General features: G+C 44.5%; 1 protein-coding gene across 3 annotated transcripts in view; it reads left to right on the top strand.

Annotated features, from left to right (window-relative positions):
- The window catches only part of ATP6V1H (ATPase H+ transporting V1 subunit H), a 62610-nt gene that overhangs the window by 8333 nt on the left and 35717 nt on the right, over positions 1–18560 (top strand). For 2 of the 3 annotated variants that reach the window (XM_061172288.1, XM_061172286.1), the window contains exons 5-7: positions 4303–4416; positions 7126–7230; positions 10407–10460. In XM_061172288.1, the coding sequence (XP_061028271.1) occupies positions 4303–4416; positions 7126–7230; positions 10407–10460 (273 nt within the window). The remainder of the gene's footprint in view (positions 1–4302; positions 4417–7125; positions 7231–10406; positions 10461–18560) is intronic. The other variant, XM_061172287.1, reaches the window with a different exon arrangement.

The following is an 18560-nucleotide window of genomic DNA, read 5'->3' as shown; positions in this document are numbered from 1 at the left end:
TGCTCCGTGCATCCCTTGAGGCTTTCCGGATGCTCTGCCTACTCACAGATGATGTGGCTCTTTTCTTTCAGTCATTCAGCAGATTTCAGTGCCCCTGTGTCCCGGGCCAGGGCCAGTCCCTGGGGGTTTAGTGCTGACTGTAGGCAAGGTGCTTGCCCTCAAAAGCATGGTGTTTTTGGAGAGCATTTTGGTTATCATCTGAGACTTTTCCAGTGACGTGAAGTTTCTATTTACTGCTTTGTTGTCCCTAAACACAGAGGGCCTCCCTTATTCACAGTATTGTATTTTATACTGGAGTATAATCTAGGTTTAGATTGTTGGTATTGATAGCAGTCTTTCTGAAACAGGCCAACTGGCTGCAAAATCCAAGGCGTGTCTGCACGTCTCAGGGAAAAGAGTCTTGAAGACTCAAGAGTCTGCCTGTCTCTTGAAGAAAAGAGTCAGTCTGGCTGCTTGGAGGGCGTCCGTCTGTCAGTTTACGAGGAAGAGCATTCATCGCTGGCCTACTGTGTGCAGCCACTGGGTGAACTGTTCCTGAGCACCCGGAGGTTAGGAGGAAGGGTGCTGCCCATCTAGGGGCCATCGTGTCCCTTACAGGGATGCTGTGATTTTATCAGCTCAGGATGGCTGTCCAGCCTGGGCTGATGCAAGCCCGTTGGAGAATGATCTCCGTCTTTCTCGGCACTTTTTCCTTTAGGAAAGTAAGGTCAGGATGAATGGGGAGGGCTGTGGTCTGCCTCGGTAATCCGCGCTCCTGTGACTGGACTAGAATGGGGAGGCCCTGAGCTGGCCTGCAGACCCTGGTTTCGTTGCTGCGTAACACCCACCCACCCACACTCACACATGCACAGGTTCCCTCGATTTTTATACGCATCTACAGACCCGTAAATTAAAAACCGTGAGTTCACACAGACCATCTCCAGCTTGTGCCCTCCACCGCCCCGCCCCCCGTTCCATGCTGGATTGTCTTCTGTGCCGGCGAGGGGGCACGGTCATCTCGTCCTCTGTTACTCACTTGTTCCACCCATGATACAGAGGAAGTCGGCTCAGAATTGCTGACCCGCATGCCCGAGAAAAGCCCTTAGCTGGAGTTCAGTATTTGTTTGCAGTACTTTGTCTTCAAACGAGGTTGTGCAGAGTATTGTGTTCACGTTTGTTTTAGTGTGGTTATATTATTTTTCCAGAAATAGTCAGCTTCATTTATTTTTGTTTGTAATCTACTTCAGTTTTTTTCCTCATCCCTGTTCGTTTTATTTTACTATTTTTTATTATGTAAAACGTTTACATGCTTCCAGAAGTCAAAACTATACAGAAAGGTATGTCCCCAGTCCCCCTTGCCCACACTCCCACCCACCTCTTGTAGGTCATAATATTGTAGACTTCTGTTTGTCCTTCCTGTTTTTCTTATTGCAAACAGGTACACATGTACAGGTACACATGTATTTTCTTATTTCCCTCTCTTTCTTATACAGAAATACATACTAGACATAGTCTGTTGTATTTTGTTTGTTTCACTTAACAATATGCCAGAAATCATTCCATTTCAGTTCAATCTCCCATATTTTTTTTGACAGCTACAGAGGACATTAGTAGATATACCATATTTTTACCTAATCGGCCTCTGATGTAATAGCCATTGAGGTTGGTTCAGGTACATATATATTGGGTTTAATAAAGTTTTATTTTTCAAAATGTGCAGTTGGTGGGACCGCTCATGCATCTTCCCAGCAGCTGGGGCATCTCCACCTCTGGTGTTTCTGGTGTAAGTTACTTGAGCTGTTTTACAAGCCGTCACTAAGTCTTTTGCTGTGGAGCTCCTGACGGGCTGGCCTGGCCAGGGAAGCACGAATCTTCCGTCTCTCAGAGGCGACAGCTGGGGTTGCGAGCTTCCTACCGAGTTGGCCGCGTGTGGCTTTGTTACGAAGACCAGGTTCCTGAGCCTGTCCCAAATTCTGCCTTTGGACCACTTCTTCTTCTTGGCTTTGCCCTTAGGTCGTTCTCCGGGTCTTTGTCCGTAGTGGTCGACCTTCTGACACCTTTCTTCTTGCCGTCTCTGGAGGCACCTCAAGCTTGGAGGGCAGCTGCTACCACTGAGGCCTCGCTAAGATGTCGGGCAAAAAGCAGTTACGATATTTTGTAATTAGAAATAATGAAGGTAGTAACCTTATGCAAATGTATTTTCCTACTGTTGGGAGTGTACTTCATGGTAAATTCTTAGAAATGGGATTTCTGGATAAAAGAGAACCACATATGCGGTTTTGTTAAGATATTGCCAAATATTCCATTTTGCATTCCCACCAGCGTGTGAGAATGCCTGTTCCCCACAGCCTTGCCAACAGAGGGCACTGTCAGGTTTTTACATTTTTGCCAATCAAGGCGGTGTCCGCAGTAGGACATCTTCAAGTGTATAGTTTTATTTGTTCTTGTTGACCTGTGTTTATGAAGGATCTGTGGAGAGATTTAGATTTAGCTGCCATTATCCATTATCCTTAGCTACTGATGAAACGTATTCTGACAATTGATTTTATTGGTAAAATTTTGGTTACACTGAGAAATTTGCGCACACTTTTACCACGTGAGTCCGTGTGCCATTTAAAGAATATTGTAATTACACATTTCTAATCCAGTCTTTTTATTCTTAACACATCTGAATGGAATACTTTGGGGGCAGAATTGCTTGTCTTTCCTCACGTGTTTAGTTTTTAGTACATAATTTTGAAGATTCAAGTGTTTCCTGTGCTCGCATATTAGTATCAGTTGCTCAGTGCCTCTGAGAGGGCTTTATCCTTATTCTGTTAGAGACGTGGACGTGGGTGCCCGGAGCCGCAGCGGCTGGAGGTGCGCTTTTAAGCAGGAATCACATCCACGAAGCACTAGTTGAGGAAGACGGGTTTTAACCTTAGTTAAACGTGTGACAGTCTCTGCTCTTTCTGTGTGTAGGGGACTTTGTTAATTTACATGTACAATGAGAATTACAATTGTAACTTTGAAAATAGTCCACCAGTGGCGTTAATGATGACCTACCTGAACTTCAAGTTCTTTGGTGAAGTCGTTATCATAACTATTTCAATGGTTAGTCTAGACTATAATGATTTGTTACTTACAGAGATAGTAGTCTACTCCTCAAATAGGTAATTACTAGCACAGACCAAAGTTAAAACCGTTGTATTTAAAAAGGTTTGAATGTTGATCCGAGAGTTAAAATTATTGTTTATGTGGTTATTTGTGCTGTTTACCAAATATTGCTACTTAACCACCATGTTTTAGTGAACCAGATAGTGGATTTCAGCCAGTGATATGCAGAGAAAATTTCGGTGACAGAGTTTGCATGATTTCAACTAAGAATTAATTGTTCCTCTGATCTACCTGCTGGTATGCTATGCTGTGTTTTGCTGTCTTCATCTGCCCCGATTTTTCTATCACCGTGTGCCAAGGGTCACCTAGAACATCCGAGGTTTCTCTCGTTCCCTGTCTCCCTGGCCTGTCTGTAAGCAGCTTGAAGTGCTTCCTGCTGATCCTCCCGTCTACAGCTGAATTGGGATCTCTCTGCCCTTCCCGATTTTGTTTGTGTGGAAGGAGGGTGGAGGTGTCCAGACAGCACTGAGGGGGCAGGCTGAGGAGAGATGTAGCTCGGGTGCTATACCTGCAGAGGGTCTGTTATCGTGGCTCACCTGATTTAAACTAATCATAATAATTCAAGGTGATTTTACTTAAAACTATCTACCCCGGCCCCCATCGTCACCCCCTGCCCCATTGTAATAATAACAGGGAGACAAATCTCATACTGACTGGAAAGAGAAAACACCGGGGCTTCCTTGATGGCGCAGTGGTTAAGAATCCGCCTGCCAATGCAGGGGACGCGGGTTCGAGCCCTGGTCCGGGAGGATCCCACATGCCACAGAGCAACTAAGCCTGTGCACCACAACTACTGAGCCTGTGCTCTAGAGCCTGCGAGCTGCAACTACTGAGCCCGCATGCCACAACTACTATAGCCCGCGCGCCGAGAGCCGGTGTTCTGCAACAAGAGAAGCCAGTGCAGTGAGAAGCCCGTGCACCGCAGCGAGGAGGGGCCCCCGCTCGCCGCAACTAGAGAAAGCCCGCGCGCAGCAACAAAGACCCAGTGCAGCCAAAAATAAATAAATAAAATAAATAAATTAAAAAAAAAAAGAAAACACGGATTGAGGGGACATAAAACAAAAGGCTGAGAAGCAGTGCATAATCGTTACGTTCTTTAGGAAAATGCATTCTGATCAGTGATGTTTCTTTCTTTCTTTCTGGTTTTTTTTTTTTTTTTTCTTTTAGGAAAATCACCAACGCGTTAGCATTTTCTTTGACTATGCTAAACGTAGCAAGAACACCGCCTGGTCCTACTTTCTGCCGATGTTGAATCGCCAGGATCTCTTTACTGTTCATATGGTAAGTTTTGAATTGGTCGCATTTCTGATTCAGGGAAGAAATGCACCCGGGCCGGTTGTGACTTGGTAATGTCCAGTACCCAGAAGAGTGACTGCTCTGACGCTGACTTTTCAAAGCAACGCTTCCTTATTGGAGGTTAGTAATGTGGGGTGTTGGGAGGTCAGAGGAGGCAGGGTTGCTTTGACACAGTTCAAGTTTGTAGAGCATTTGATGAACTCATTGAGATAAAAGCCTTTGGTAGGGCTTCCCTGGTGGCGCAGTGGTTAAGAATCGCCTGCCAGTGCAGGGGACACAGGTTCGAGCCCTGGTCTGGGAAGATCCCACATGCCACGGAGCAGCTAAGCCCATGCGCCACAACTACTGAGCCTGCGCTCTAGAGCCTGTGAGCCACAACTACTGAGCCCGCGTGCCACAACTACTGAAGCCCACGCGCCTAGAGCCCGTGCTCTACAACAAGAGAAGCCACCACAATGAGAAGCCCACGCACCGCAATGAAGAGTAGCCCCTGCTCGCCGCAACTAGAGAAAGCCCGCGCACAGCAACGAAGACCCAACGCAGCCATAAACAAACAAACAAACAACAAACAAATAAATAAAAATTTAAAAATAAAGCCTGTGGTAAATTCACATGTGCAAACAGCTTTAGGTGGTCTGTGACAGAATGAACTGCATTTTACTATAGAAATTAAATTTTGCTTTGAAGCAGCTGTTGTGTTTAATTTTTATTTTAATTAAGTAGTTAATTAATTGCTTTTTAATATCTTAGATACACTTCTGTTTTAAACTTAGCCTGAAAGGCTATCTTTGGAAGTGTTAACACTGGGCAGAAGGTCTGAGAGGACGATCAGAGAATCAATCCTTGTACAGGCCTTTTCTGTTCCTAGCGCATTGTGGGCTGCAGGGGGCGCTCCTGAGGCTGCATTTCGTAGATGTCTTTACATTTTCGCAGCAAGATCCACTGTCAGTGAAACAGTTTTGAGCACACGCTTTCTCTTTCTCTCCATATATATCTATATTCATTTATGTACTAGTATGTTCGTATATTGTATGGAACATTCGTAAAAAGAAATTAAAAAGGAGGACTCATGAAATAAACTATTTTAAAGAGTACTTTTTTAAAAAAAAGCCAGTAATATATTTTCTTCTTTCAAATTGTGTAGAGGCTTGTTTTCACTGTCTGGAAACATGATTTAAACATTTTCCTAATTTTGATGGTCTTATAATGAAATTGACAAATATGTTAAAGACCAAATACACATTTAGGGTAAGATTCGTCATTATTCATGGTGTAGCCAAGTCTGTGTTTCAGTTTCTCTATGATTTCAGTTACTTTTGGCTAATCTTTCAGATTTTGAGGGTTGGATGGCCGGTGGTTTACCCCGTGCTGGGGAGGAGCTTGTGCTGGGAGGGGAAGCGCCGGGCCTCGCGTTCCTCTGTCTTTGCCCTTTTGCCTGTGCTTACACTGCTGGTCATCTTTTCAATTTCCCATTTCCTTACAGGGATCCTTTCGTGTCACTTACCTGTTTTGTGACAGTTAGGTCAGTTTAAGTTAGATAGCGTGTCCGTGAACTCACTTAGCGAGGCACGTGAACACGACCGCATGTCACTGCAAAGCGAGGGAGTCGGGGTGCTGGGCTCCCGAATACGCCACGACACAGGCTGCCCTCTGTCACCTCCCTCGCTGTGTGCACGTCTGGGAACAGACCTCAGTGTATTTTTGGCTTAGCTAATCAGCCTTCACGGTCTCTACTAGGATTAACTCCTGCTGAATGATTAGAGCTTTGAAACGCTAACTTGCTTATAGAAAGTACTGAAAGAATATTTATTAAATTGGGTTTGTGGGTGGAGAAGTAGTATTTTATACTGCCTTTCCCCCCTCCCCCCTGGTGTATCTACATCTATATATTTCCAGATTTATTGAGGGGTAATTGACAAAATTATAAGATTTAAAGTGTACAACATGATGATTTGATAAAATACACTTATACTGCCTATTTAATTTAAAAAATTCATGATTCATTTTTTTTTAACATCTTTATTGGAGTGTAATTGCTTTACAATGGTGTGTTAGTTTCTGCTATATAACAGAGTGAATCAGCTGTACGTATACATATATCCCCATATCTCCTCCCTCTTGCATCTCCCTCGCACCCTCCCTTCGTGATTCATTTTGTAGCTTGAAGAAAATTGACAAGTTTTTGAGTGAGGAGAAAAGGGTGTTTGTTTCTATTGAGAGAGATGACTATTCAATACCCAGGATATATTTTATACCAAGATACAGGTTTGTAACTGAGAGAACTCACAAGGGCTTGAATGACCGAGCTAGTGGCTGGCAGTTTGTCGGAGCGATTGCTCAGAACTCTGGCAAGTGATTTGGTAAAAGTCGCTAAGAAGGATTTTTGTGTTCTTTTGATTTTTGCTGGTCTTATAATGAATCCTAATCTTACTTTTGAAACTCAGAATAATGCAGGGAATGTCGTGAAATTCTTAAAAACACAACTGATTTTGGTTCACTTTAATGGAAATAATTTAAAACTACATTTGACCATATTAGAAATATTTTTAAAAATGAAATATAATCTATTATCTTTGGAGGAGTTGAGTGCTAAAAGAAATCCTGCAGCAAAATGGTTATGAGTCCTGTTTCTTAGGGTCTATGGTGTGATTTTTAGAATCAGTATAATATTCAAATGTATTTCTTATTTTTCAGGCAGCAAGAATTATTGCCAAGTTAGCAGCTTGGGGAAAAGAATTGATGGAAGGCAGTGACTTAAATTACTATTTCAATTGGATAAAGACTCAGCTGAGTTCACAGGTAAAAGACATTCCTCTTCGGATCTTTGAAAGGAATATAACGTCCATGTTCTCTAAAGCTATTTATGGTAATTATGTGAAATTACAGAAACTCTATGTTAAAAAGGAGGCATTCTGAGCTTGATGAGTCAGCCGTGCTGCTTGCAGGTCGGGTAGGGGCTTCACCTTTTCTGCCTGTGACTGGCTTCAGCTCAGACCTTCCTGTCTCTTCTGCCACTCGGGGTTTTCCCTTCATTTCAGCAGGTAGGGAGGATTTCCCTTCCAGGAAGGCGGCTGCCGAGATCACACGGGTTGGAGGATTGGAAGGACACACACAGCTCCAAGGGTACACTCGTGTGAGGCTCACGAGAGAGGAGGGTGCGCTCGTGTGAGGCTCACGAGAGAGGAGGGTGCACTCGTGTGAGACTCACGAGAGAGGAGGGTGCACTCGTGGGAGGCTCACGAGAGAGGAGGGTGCACTCGTGGGAGGCTCACGAGAGAGGAGGAGAGGCGGTGCGATGGGCGAGCATCTCTGCCCTGGGACCCTGGACCACCCAGATCGGTGCCAGGAGTCTTGGTTTGGAGAGAGTTCTTTGAAAGTGTGCAGTGGGTCCTTTATGCCCTCTGGTCACATACCCAGGCCAAACTGTCTGACCAGTCAACCAATAAACAAACTGGCCCTGGCTGCCGACAGCACGGGACGGCTCATTAGTCAGCCCGCCTGTAGTCCTGGCCAGGAGTCCGTCCCAGGCACCACTGGGTGGCCTGGGGCTGCTCTCTCCAGCCCGAGAGGACGTCTTCCTCAGTGACTCCCTCTCAGGATTTCACCGTGTCCTCGTGGGGTTGAATTTAAGCCCAAAGGGAAACACGAAGCCTGCTTGCTGTGGTCTCGCTGCTGTCAGGGCCCTCGAGCTTGCTTCTTCGTGGAGGAGGACAGCTTTCGGGGTGACGGCTGGCAGATGACGAGTTTTCCCTTTTGTCTTCTGGGTTCCCCAGCGCAGGGCGGATGGCGGGACACTCCTGACGGCTCAGTGGAGGGTTTCTTTTCCTTTAGGCGTCTGATGACCAAGTGAGAGGTGGTGAGGGGTCTTGGAGGGAGTGAGCCGCGGAGAAGGAGTGAGCTGAGCTGGGTGGGGAGGCGTATCTGTATACGGAAGGAAAGGCAGGAGGGAGTGAGCTTTGGTGTGGGCGGGACATGGAGGATGGGCCAGGAGAAGCTGGGAGGCATGGTGGGCTCAGGGCTAGATGACAAGTAAGGGCCTATTTGAAATGAAGGTTTGGAAAGTTGTAATTTAGATTGCTGGTGACTTTATGATTTTAGTAGATTTTAATTTGAAGCATGAGAGAGACACCATGACATTTTGCTTCGATTTATTTTTTGTCTTATCATTGCCTGCCTTTTTGTTGGGGGAGCCTAATAACCTTTTCTGTTTGGATAGAGAGATTTTGAAGTGTCTTGAACAAAAGCAATTATTTTTTCTGTCAACAGCATACATTTTAACACTCTTTTGGGCTTAGTTTTTAAAAGTATTTTTACAAGAGCCACAAGTTTTGCAGATTTTACTGAGTTTGTGAGGTATTTCAAAAAGAAGATACTTAGAACATGAAAAATACGTATGTGAAGATGAGATGTATTTATTTCTACATGTGTATCATTTGGGATCAGAGCGCTTAGTTAAAGAGGTAACCCGCCCCCACCCCCCCACCCCCCCCCCCCCCCCCCGCTTTCTTTTTTCCTCTTATAAGATTAGTTCTCCCTTTGAGGAAACTTCATTCTGCTTTAGTGTTAGGCATGGTCTGGTGGTAATAAGGCTCTATGCTAGCTGGACTCATAAAATGAGATCTGGTAGCAAAGAATGCACGCTGCAGTGTGCCGCTAACATTTTGGGTTGTTTCATCTTAGACTTTTCCTCGTAGGAGTAACATTTATGTTGTGCCTCACAGATGACTGGTCAGTTTTAGAATGATTAGCTGTGGTTGTAACCATGTCCAGCAATTGGGGGGATATTTCTCCGGTCACTAGTGGAAGCAGAGATTTCAGTGTCTGGAACACTTTTCATTAGATTTGGTGTGAGACACACGCTCTTAAAGACCTTTCTGTATCTTTCCAGCGCGCTTGCTCTTTTTATCGCCGAGTCTTTGGCCTTGTTCAGTTACTGTCTGGCGTTGCTGCTTTGCACGTCCTGCCCCAGGGAGAGGCTTCAGGCCCGTCTGGCCGTGCCTCAGAGTCTGGTCACTGCTTCCGCTGGGCTCTGGCTGGCTGCCACCCTTGCTGTGGGCAGACACTTGTCCACAGCCTTTGATCAGGGTGCAGTGACAGGCATGAAGCAGAGGCTCGTTCGGGCTTTTATTTTCTACTTTGCTTAAATGCCACGTGATAGCACTGTTTCTGCAAGGTCTCTTTTTCTCTATCATAAGCGTTTTCTCCCTCATAAAAAAGGACCACATTTTCATGATTCTAATAGAAATAGACTTTCAAAAGTCTGAATTAGGTGCCAATTTGGATATTTTGTTCTTTGACTTTATAGAGACATTTAGGAGCCTTTTTCCCAATAGTTTAACTGTTATACTTGGGTTATAGGGGCTTATGCCTGGCACTTAGTAGATAAGTTATTGAATAAAACAAAATAAAAATTTCCTTTCAGAAATTCATGATCACTTTTCTCTTGCATATTCAGCTTCTGAGTTTCTACCTTAAACTTTCTTTGGTCATTTCTGTGTAACAGGTGAGGTTCTGATTGTCATTATAATGTGTTAGCATTGCTGTGGATAACCTAATTTTTTAAGTTCCATGTAGTACCTTCCCATCATCAGGCACCTGTTTTGAAAGCTTTGCCACAGAATATAGTGTAGATAGTTCAGCTTAAGACAGTTGTCTCATTGGAAAAATGACCCAGGAAGTAAATCCTGAGACTTGGAAATGTGCACTAGCTTCACTTATGAAATGTAATTGGAACTTAGTATTCAGTTTATTATTGTTCCTTTTAAAATAATTTATTGATGAAGATATGATCTGGAAGAGTGTAACAGCGTTTAGAATATTTCGTATCATCCCCACGTTTTTTATTAGCTGATGATACTCCGTTCAGTAGGATTAGGAAAACAGTGATAAAATTTGCTTAGCTCTCTTTCGTAAGCTGATGAAGTAGGATAAAGTTAAAAGCAAAACTAAGTAATAAGTTATTTATTTCGTAATAGAAACTGCGTGGCAGCGGCGTCGCTGTTGAAGCAGGGACGGTCTCCTCAAGCGATGTAAGTACCTCCCTTCCTCGTTCACTGGCCTCCTAACACCCTGAATTTAAGTTATTTTGAGTCACAGACATTTAACGTCTTGAAGGTGTTCACTAGTCCCCCGGATGTAAATCCGTGGATTTGGTGTCACCTCCAGTTGGGTTAATGGTGTTGTGAAAGCTGTGTGTAAAGTAAGCCTCTCTGGGCTGTGCGGTTGCTTTCTGCTGTTGGTGGGCGTGGGACTTCCTCTTCCTGTTGCTCTTCTCTTCAGGCGGCTTTATCTCAGGCCTGAGAATCAGAGCAAGTCTGGACTCAGGTGCACAAGTCGAGTGAGAAAGCAGAGCTCCTCTCTTAAGACTTTAGCTGTCTCATGAACGCGAACGTCTGACAGGTACACGAACCCTGCGCCAGGCAGCTGAAAACAGTTCCGTTCCCCGCTGGCACGAAAACCCACTACTTGCCTGAGTCGCTCAGGGTTTAATGGGGGCCTACGTGGTGGCCAGACTCTCCCTCCCCCTTTTTCGGGCCAATCCTGCCCCACATTTATGTAGAGCCAAAAGGTTAAAGGTTAAAGCTAATCATGTCCCCCCAGTTCCTTTCCTGGTTAGGGTTATCTCCCCCGGTTGGGAGTGGTTTAACTTTGCTGTCTTCAGACTAGTTCAAGAATTGCCAATAGATTTGGACAAGTATGGGTTGGCGTGGATAGCGCCAGCCGAGAGCGAGGTGGGGGGAGAGTTAAAAAGGTAGGTGAGGCGTGTTCCGCTTCCTTTGCTGGAAGTATCTCTGGGAAACCGGAAAGCACCTTCCGAGGATGGTGTCTCCCACCTGCCCGTGCTAGACCTCAGCGAAGCTGTGTGGGGGCCACGCCGGGTCCGTGTCCACAACCCGCAGGCCGCGCCCTGTGTGTGCTCGTAGACTAGAGCGGGCGACACAGTCCCTCTCAAAGCCAGGCGTGGGGCTGCTCTTGGGGCGCGGGTCGGCGGACTTGACAAATAGTGCGCCAGGCCGGAAAATGGCCGCGCGTCTTCCGAAATCAGAACAGGGTACAGAACTAAGTGAGCAGTCTTGGGGCCAGGGTGGGGGAAGGAGGCGGTAGGTTCGAAGTCTGGATATTCAGCCATAAGCAGATGTTTAAATTGGGAATCCTTATTTTACATGACTTGAGTTTCTTTCTACCAGTTTGAAATTTTGAAAAATTGTTTGATTTGAAAAATTGTCTAATTAGACTTATTTGTAAAATTTTTGAAAGGTGTTTTCGGAATAAACTTAAGCGGTTATTAAAGTGTTTGGAAGTTAGTAAAGCTCACGCAGTGAGGTGCGAGCTCTGGTGACGTGACATTCTTCTTTTGCTCTTTTCTGTCCGGTGTGTGGGAAGAACAACGCTGATCTATTGAATTGGTGGTGGTTAGTCAAAGTGGTTTATCTGGTCGACTCAGACACGTATATCCCAAACGGAATTAGCATCAGGGGTGATTCTGAGTGAAGAAAAGCTGGCTTTTGGTGTCCCCCTCTCTTCCGTTTAGTGCCCTTCACACCTGAACATACCCCCTGTCTCTTGCTGGAGGTTCCTACTTTTTCAGAAGGCTGTCAACTTGGAAGGCAGACTTAAAGAAGTTGACAGAGAGGTGTTAGCACTTCCTTTGATACTTATATTTCAGTAGGGGGATCAGAATTGGTAGCTGGTATGTGTGGAGCTCTTCCTGTGTGCCTGGCAGTGTTTTAGTCGTTTTGCATTTACATCTCCTTGAATATTCACACCCCGTCTTTGACATCGGTCTCACCATAAGCCACGTTTTAGGGATGAGCAGTGAGGCTGGAAAGGCACACCGCTTGCCCAAGGTCATCCGCTCATGGTGGCAGAACCCCCAAGGAGACAAATTCCTTGCTGAGAGGATTCTGAGGCACCTGGACTGGACTTGGAGCTTCAGGCATTCTCCAAGTTGCCTCACCTACTCAGACTTGTAAAGAATATCCATGTTATGTCTTAAAATCCCTTTAGGTTTTCAGACAGCATAGAAAAGCAGTTTGGTAAACTGCATCCTGTGCTGTTGCCACTTGATGTCAGTATAAAACAAACAGAACAAAGCTTTACACAGCAAAATGAGAAATTCGCAGGATGCAACAGTCTTGGCTTTTAAAGTGGCACAGAATCATCATCATAAGTTACGAGTGGATCATTACAGACATTTTTATTTAAATGACATTATATAAATGAAATGTTCTAAAAATGATTTGTGTTGTTTTTACCTAAATGTAAAAATAATAAACTATATCACATGACATGTACTTGCCCTAACTTACCTTCAACTGTCTGTTCAGTTCTTTGTTGGCTCTTGCACGGGAATTATCAATCTTCTGCGTTTCCGAGGACGTCGCCCAGGCTTAGATGTTGATTGCTGGGCTGCTGCCCTGACAAAAAGAGGAACACCGTGATCTCTCCCAGCCTTTGGAGGAGTCAGGAGAATCTGGGCATTCTGTTCCCTCTGTCCAGCTTCTTTCATACCTGTGTGCAGGGGACCGTGGTAACTCTCCGCTCCTGCGTCCTGTTCTCTGTTGTAGACCTGCTCCGGCCCTGGTTATTGCTGGATGGACATGGTCTCGTTGGTAGTAAGTAACGTGATTAGGTTGCCAGGTTCTCCATATCGCTCGTCTTATCTTGCCTTTTAATGTTCTGGAGCAGTTCTGTCCAGTAGAACTCTCCGGGGTGACGGCAATGTTCTTTATATCTGTGGTGTCCACTCTGGTAGCCCCACGTGGCTCTTGAGCACCTGGAAACCTGGCACGTGTGAGTGAGCAAGTAAACTTGCAGTTTTTTTTTGTTTTTTGGCTGTGTTGGGTCTTTGTTTCTGTGCGAGGGCTTTCTCTAGTTGTGGCAAGCGGGGGCCACTCGCTATTGCGGCCTCTCTTGTTGCGGAGCACAGGCTCCAGGCGCGCAGGCTCAATAGTTGTGGCTCACGGGCCTAGTTGCTCCGCAGCATGTGGGATCTTCCCAGACCAGGGCTCAAACCCGTGCCCCCTGCATTAGCAGGCAGATTCTCAACCACTGCGCCACCAGGGAAGCCCCAAACTTGCAGTTTTTTGTAGGCTTTTTGGTTTGCTTGTTTACAGCTTTATTGAAATCTGTTTCTCATACCATAAAATCTTTCCATTTGCCATTGGTTTTAGTATATTTACAGAGTTGGGCAACCATTGCCACCATCTGATTTTGTAGCGCTTTCAACACCCCAGAAAGAAACCGTGTCCACTGAAACAGTCACCTCCATTCCTAACCCCCTTGCCTAAACTCTGGCAACCACTCACTTACTTTCCGTCTCTGCATTCACCTCTTCTGGCCACTGTCTGTACACAAGTCACGTAATATGTGGTCATCCGTGACTGGCTTCTCTCACTTAGCTTATGTTTTCAGGATTCATCCATGTTTTAGCATGTAATAACAACATTTTAGAATGAAAGGGGAAAAAAAAAACAACCTTAGCTTTTTTGGCTTTTGGCCACATTCCTTAAATTGTTTTCTCTGACAGTTCTAATATCCTTGTTAATGTGAAGGTAGTTTTACTGCTTTGACTCTTTTAAATTTAAGGCTCTGTTTTTAATTTAAGACTTTTCAGTCTTTCAGAAGAGTTGGAGGACTTTAACGATTTGGTTCTTCACTGTTTGTCCATAAGTGCATCAAAAGTGCTACCCGAGTAACAGAAATGAGGGGCTGCGTCAGGAATTCGCATAGTGCAGCCCTCTTATTTAACTCTGGTCCCCTCTAGCCTGTGATTTGTAAAGTCTGTGAGGACCCAGAGAAGTTCACAATCATTTACGTGTCTTGGTGCAGGTTTCCAGAGCATTGCTATTTACCTGAAGCAATTTTTGGATGATCTTCATTGTATCCTCTTATCACAAAATTAGTACGTTTTAAACATCGTGAATCATTAAAATATATGCAAAGAATAAATGTTAAGAAAAGGAGAACAGATAAGAACCTGTCAGTTTTGCTTTTCTGATCAGATATTTGGAAGGATTGCGTACGTTCTGGCAATGCAAAGGAGAATTAAATGGTAAAGTATTTCAGTACCAGACTTTCTTTTACATATCATTTTCAAACTATAACATCAATAACAATAATAAGGTACCCTAATATTGTACATTGGATGTGTTCTCGGAAGTTGCATACAAAGCAGTGATTTATAAAGTAAATCACATTTTCTTAAGTCTGCAATAATTTTTTCCTGCAATAAAGAATCCCAGTAGTCATGTAATTAAATTATACGCCTAAGAAAATTAGATTGAAAGTAATACTTGAAGGAGATTTATAAATTTGTAATTTAACAGTGAAATTACTTTCTTGGTAAGACTTAAGTCTAAGATGAAATTATGTTAAGTTAATTTAGGTATTAATTTAATATAGGTATTTTATGAGTATTGACTAGAGGGTAGAGGGTCTCTTTTAATAAGCCAACTTCAAGAGAATTCTTGCACTATATGTGTTTTACTTCCTGAATATGAAGTAACAATAATGACAAGAACAATAATGATGATAATGTACCTTACAGTTGTTTTGTGTTTAACTGATGTGAGTTCAGATTTGAGTAGCAGAGGTTTTTGTTTTGTTTTTTAATTTAGTGCTATTTTTAAAAAATTGGGTTGGTATTGCTTTCCTTTATTGATGAGACAACAATTTTGAAGAGTTTAAAGTGATTTGCCAAAGATAAATTGGCAGAACTTCTGACTGACAAAACCTCTCTCCCTCTTTGCCTCCCTTCCTTTCTTTGGTCACTTATTTTTATGTCATAACTTTGTTGGGGAGGAAAAAATTACGCTCTGCTCCTTCTGGGTTCTTCTGTCTGGCCAAAGAATTAAATTGCCGTGAGACAGATTAACAGGAGAAAATCAGACTTAATTACGTATGTACAGGGGCCCCGTAATATGAGGCCGCAGATGTGGTGCCTGAGAGAGGAGAAGGGGGTGCCCGGGCGGGGGGGACTTCAGCGGGAAGAAGGCAGTTCACACGGAGATGGGAAGGAAAGCAGATGTTTGGTGACAGATGTTTGCTGGGCCCCCAGGGACAGTGGGACACACAGAGGACTCTGGTCTCCCGGCCCCGCACAGCTCCCCCCAGCGCCGACCCGTGTGCTTTGTAGGTCTCCGGTGACAGTGCCCTTCCTGGACCAGGGCCTTTGTCTGAGTTCTTTAGGCAGTTAAGGGGCAGGTACAAAGACAGACTTCTTGAATCCCCTGCTTTCAAAAAAAATAATCACCCTAAAATAATCCTCATGCCAAAGGGACCCATTTAAGATGGCAAATCTTGTTCCCCTACAGCTTACATAGAGTAAAATAGATTTTTAAATGTTCAGCTGAATGCATTTACACATCATGTGTCCTACTGAATACTTTCCTTCGCCTCGGCTCCCACAAAGGTTTTCGTTATTATGCATTAGTTTTGCCTGACCTTGAACTCCATAAAAGTGGAATCATAACACAGTGTGAACTCTTGTGTGTCCGAATTCTTGTGCAGTATTGTGTCAGTGAGAGTCACTCACGTTGCACCTGGCAGTAATTCATCTCTTTATTGCCGTGTAGTAATCTATTAAATGAATATTATCCATACTCTTGTTGACGGATATTTGAGTTAGTTCTGGTTCTTGGCTGTTGTGAATATCTTGCTATGAACATCCTGTACATGGCCTTTGGTAGATGTAACCACTTACGCCTGGAGCACTTCTAGAATGGAGTTGCCGGGCTACAGGTTACATGTGAGTTTAGGTCCAGCAGTCCAATCACTTTTCTAAACCAGTTTACACGTTGTCAACAAAGTAGGAGAGTTCCAGTTGTTCCCGTTTCCTCCTGGCACTGATGTTGTCCTGCGTTAATGTCTAAAGTGGACGTCATGATAGAAGCAAAAATCACACATAAGACGTGCACACTCACTTTTCAGTTCTGTGAGAAAAGATTCATTTAATAGTCATGACACATTGAATACTTTTGGGATTGGTTAATCACCAGTCCTGGAGGATTTCATGTAAAACTGGCTTCTGGGGTTTATTTTGGTCGATGGTGTGTTATACAGACTCAGCTTTGTGCTTCGCTGATACCACTGGACGCACGTGTGTTTCCACTGCGTCTGAGACAGGTGCTCTTCTCTGCACTGCAGACGTCTTTTTTTTTTTTAAACGCCCTTGATTCCAAAATTTAGAGGAATATTATCTTTACTTTTTCTCATTTAGTTTGTACTTAAATTCCAGCATTATGGAGGTGGATATTGAAAATTGGTCTGTAAACATTGTTATGGCATGAGTTTTACTTTGGTACATTGTCGCTGCAGTTTTTATGTTTATCTTTCGTTGCCTACTTGCTTTGTAATTCCTCACTTCTTGAATTACTTTGTAATTCTGCAGAATATGGATCTGGGAGACCCTCTTCAGGAAGGTGAATTCTGTCAGTTGCTGTTTTCCTTATGTGATTATTCCACCATACTATAGGAGAATTTGCATTTTCAGCAATATTGGAAAATTTATCTAATGATGTTCTCTTAATATGTTGAGAAGTAAAGTTAGTTTTTCTCTACCAGGGAGGTTTGTGTGTTTGAGAGTACACATTGTAGCTGGTTCTCAGCCCAGCCTGTCATATATTAGCTAATGAGATTATCCCCACACCCCATGGGATGTGCCCTGTTATCCCCATTTGATAGGTGGGAAGCTCATTCAAGGGCACACGGCTTGGAAGTGGCTGAGCATGGCAGGCTGGTTCCAGAGCCTTTGTTCGTAACTGTTACGCTACGTTACTGCCTTTCTTTCATGGTGGTGGAGTTAACATTGGAGCTGTGAGTCAGTTCAGCTGGAGAGAGGAGGGGCGAGAGCTTTCCCGGAAGCAGCTGGAGGTAGAGGTCTGGTTCTCTGGGGGAGAGTAACTGTTGGACCTGGCACTTTAAGGTCACTGCTGATCCTAGCACTTGCCATGTTAGTGGAGTGATAAGGTATCAGAGAGGTAAGAACCTGGTGATGATTCTCTCAAGAAAACTTCCTGCGTTGGGAGGAAGAAAGATGCTGAGGTTGGTACAAGGTTTAGGGATAATTGTAAGCTGGGAAAGATTGAGTATATTTAGGAGCTGAGGAGAGGAAACCTATCAGAGACTGGAGCCGCAGGGAGGGGTCTGAGTGACGGAATGCTGTGTGGCAGGAATGGGACGCGGGCCTTGCTGGGGCCGTGGGTCCTGGACGGGGAGAACGGTCTGCCTCTGCTCGGCGGGAGGGAGTGCGAAGGGCCGTCAGTGACGTTCAGCTGGGGGGCGCGAGGTTGGCAGCTCAGTGACTCGCTAGCTCAGGGTCTCCGTTTTTTCCCTTAGTGCTGAGGTGAGGGAAGAGAGCAGGACAGGAGGGTAGAGGTGAAGGTGTGAGCGTGGCCCTGGGGACGGCAGCGAGAGCAGCGCAGAAGTGCCCGATGGCTCTGCGTGGCTGTGCGGTGCTCTCCAGCAGTGTTTGAATGACCTCTGTGTGGGGGAAGAGTCGGTGGCTCGTTGGGTTGATTGAAGGCTGACTATTCTCTTTTAAAAAAATCATTGAATAACTTCGTACATGAGACTAACAGGACAATGTGAGAGAAAGGTAAGGAAGCGATACAATTTACTTCGTTTAATTGAAGGCAGTAACTCAGTCATTTATCAGTGTTGCCTTCACTGTGTACTTCGAAAATAATTTCTGGACTGGTATTGGACTGCCTCATGGTGCATCACAGGAGAGAGTGCAGTTTTAGAAGCAGCATCTTTTTGAAAAAATTTTTAATAGATCTTTATTGGAGTATAATTGCTTCACAATAACGTGTTAGTTTCTGTTGCACAACAAAGCGAATCGGCCATATGCATACACATGTCCGCATATCCCCTCCCTCTTGAGCCTCCCTCCCACCCTCCCTATCCCACCCCTCTAGGTCATGGCAAAGCACCTAGCTGATCTCCCTGTGCTATGCGGCTGCTTCCCACCAGCCAACTATTTTACATTCGGTAGTGTTTATATGGCGATGCTACTCCCACTTCGCCCCAGCTTCCCCCTCCCACCCCAAGTCCTCAAGTCCATTTTCTATGTCTACCTCTTTATTCCTGCCCTGCAGCTATGTTCATCAGTACCATTAGAAGCAGCA

Source organism: Eubalaena glacialis, chromosome 17, assembly GCF_028564815.1.
Source record: "Eubalaena glacialis isolate mEubGla1 chromosome 17, mEubGla1.1.hap2.+ XY, whole genome shotgun sequence".
NCBI lineage: Eukaryota > Metazoa > Chordata > Mammalia > Artiodactyla > Balaenidae > Eubalaena > Eubalaena glacialis.
This window is presented reverse-complemented; position numbering and strand designations above follow the sequence as displayed.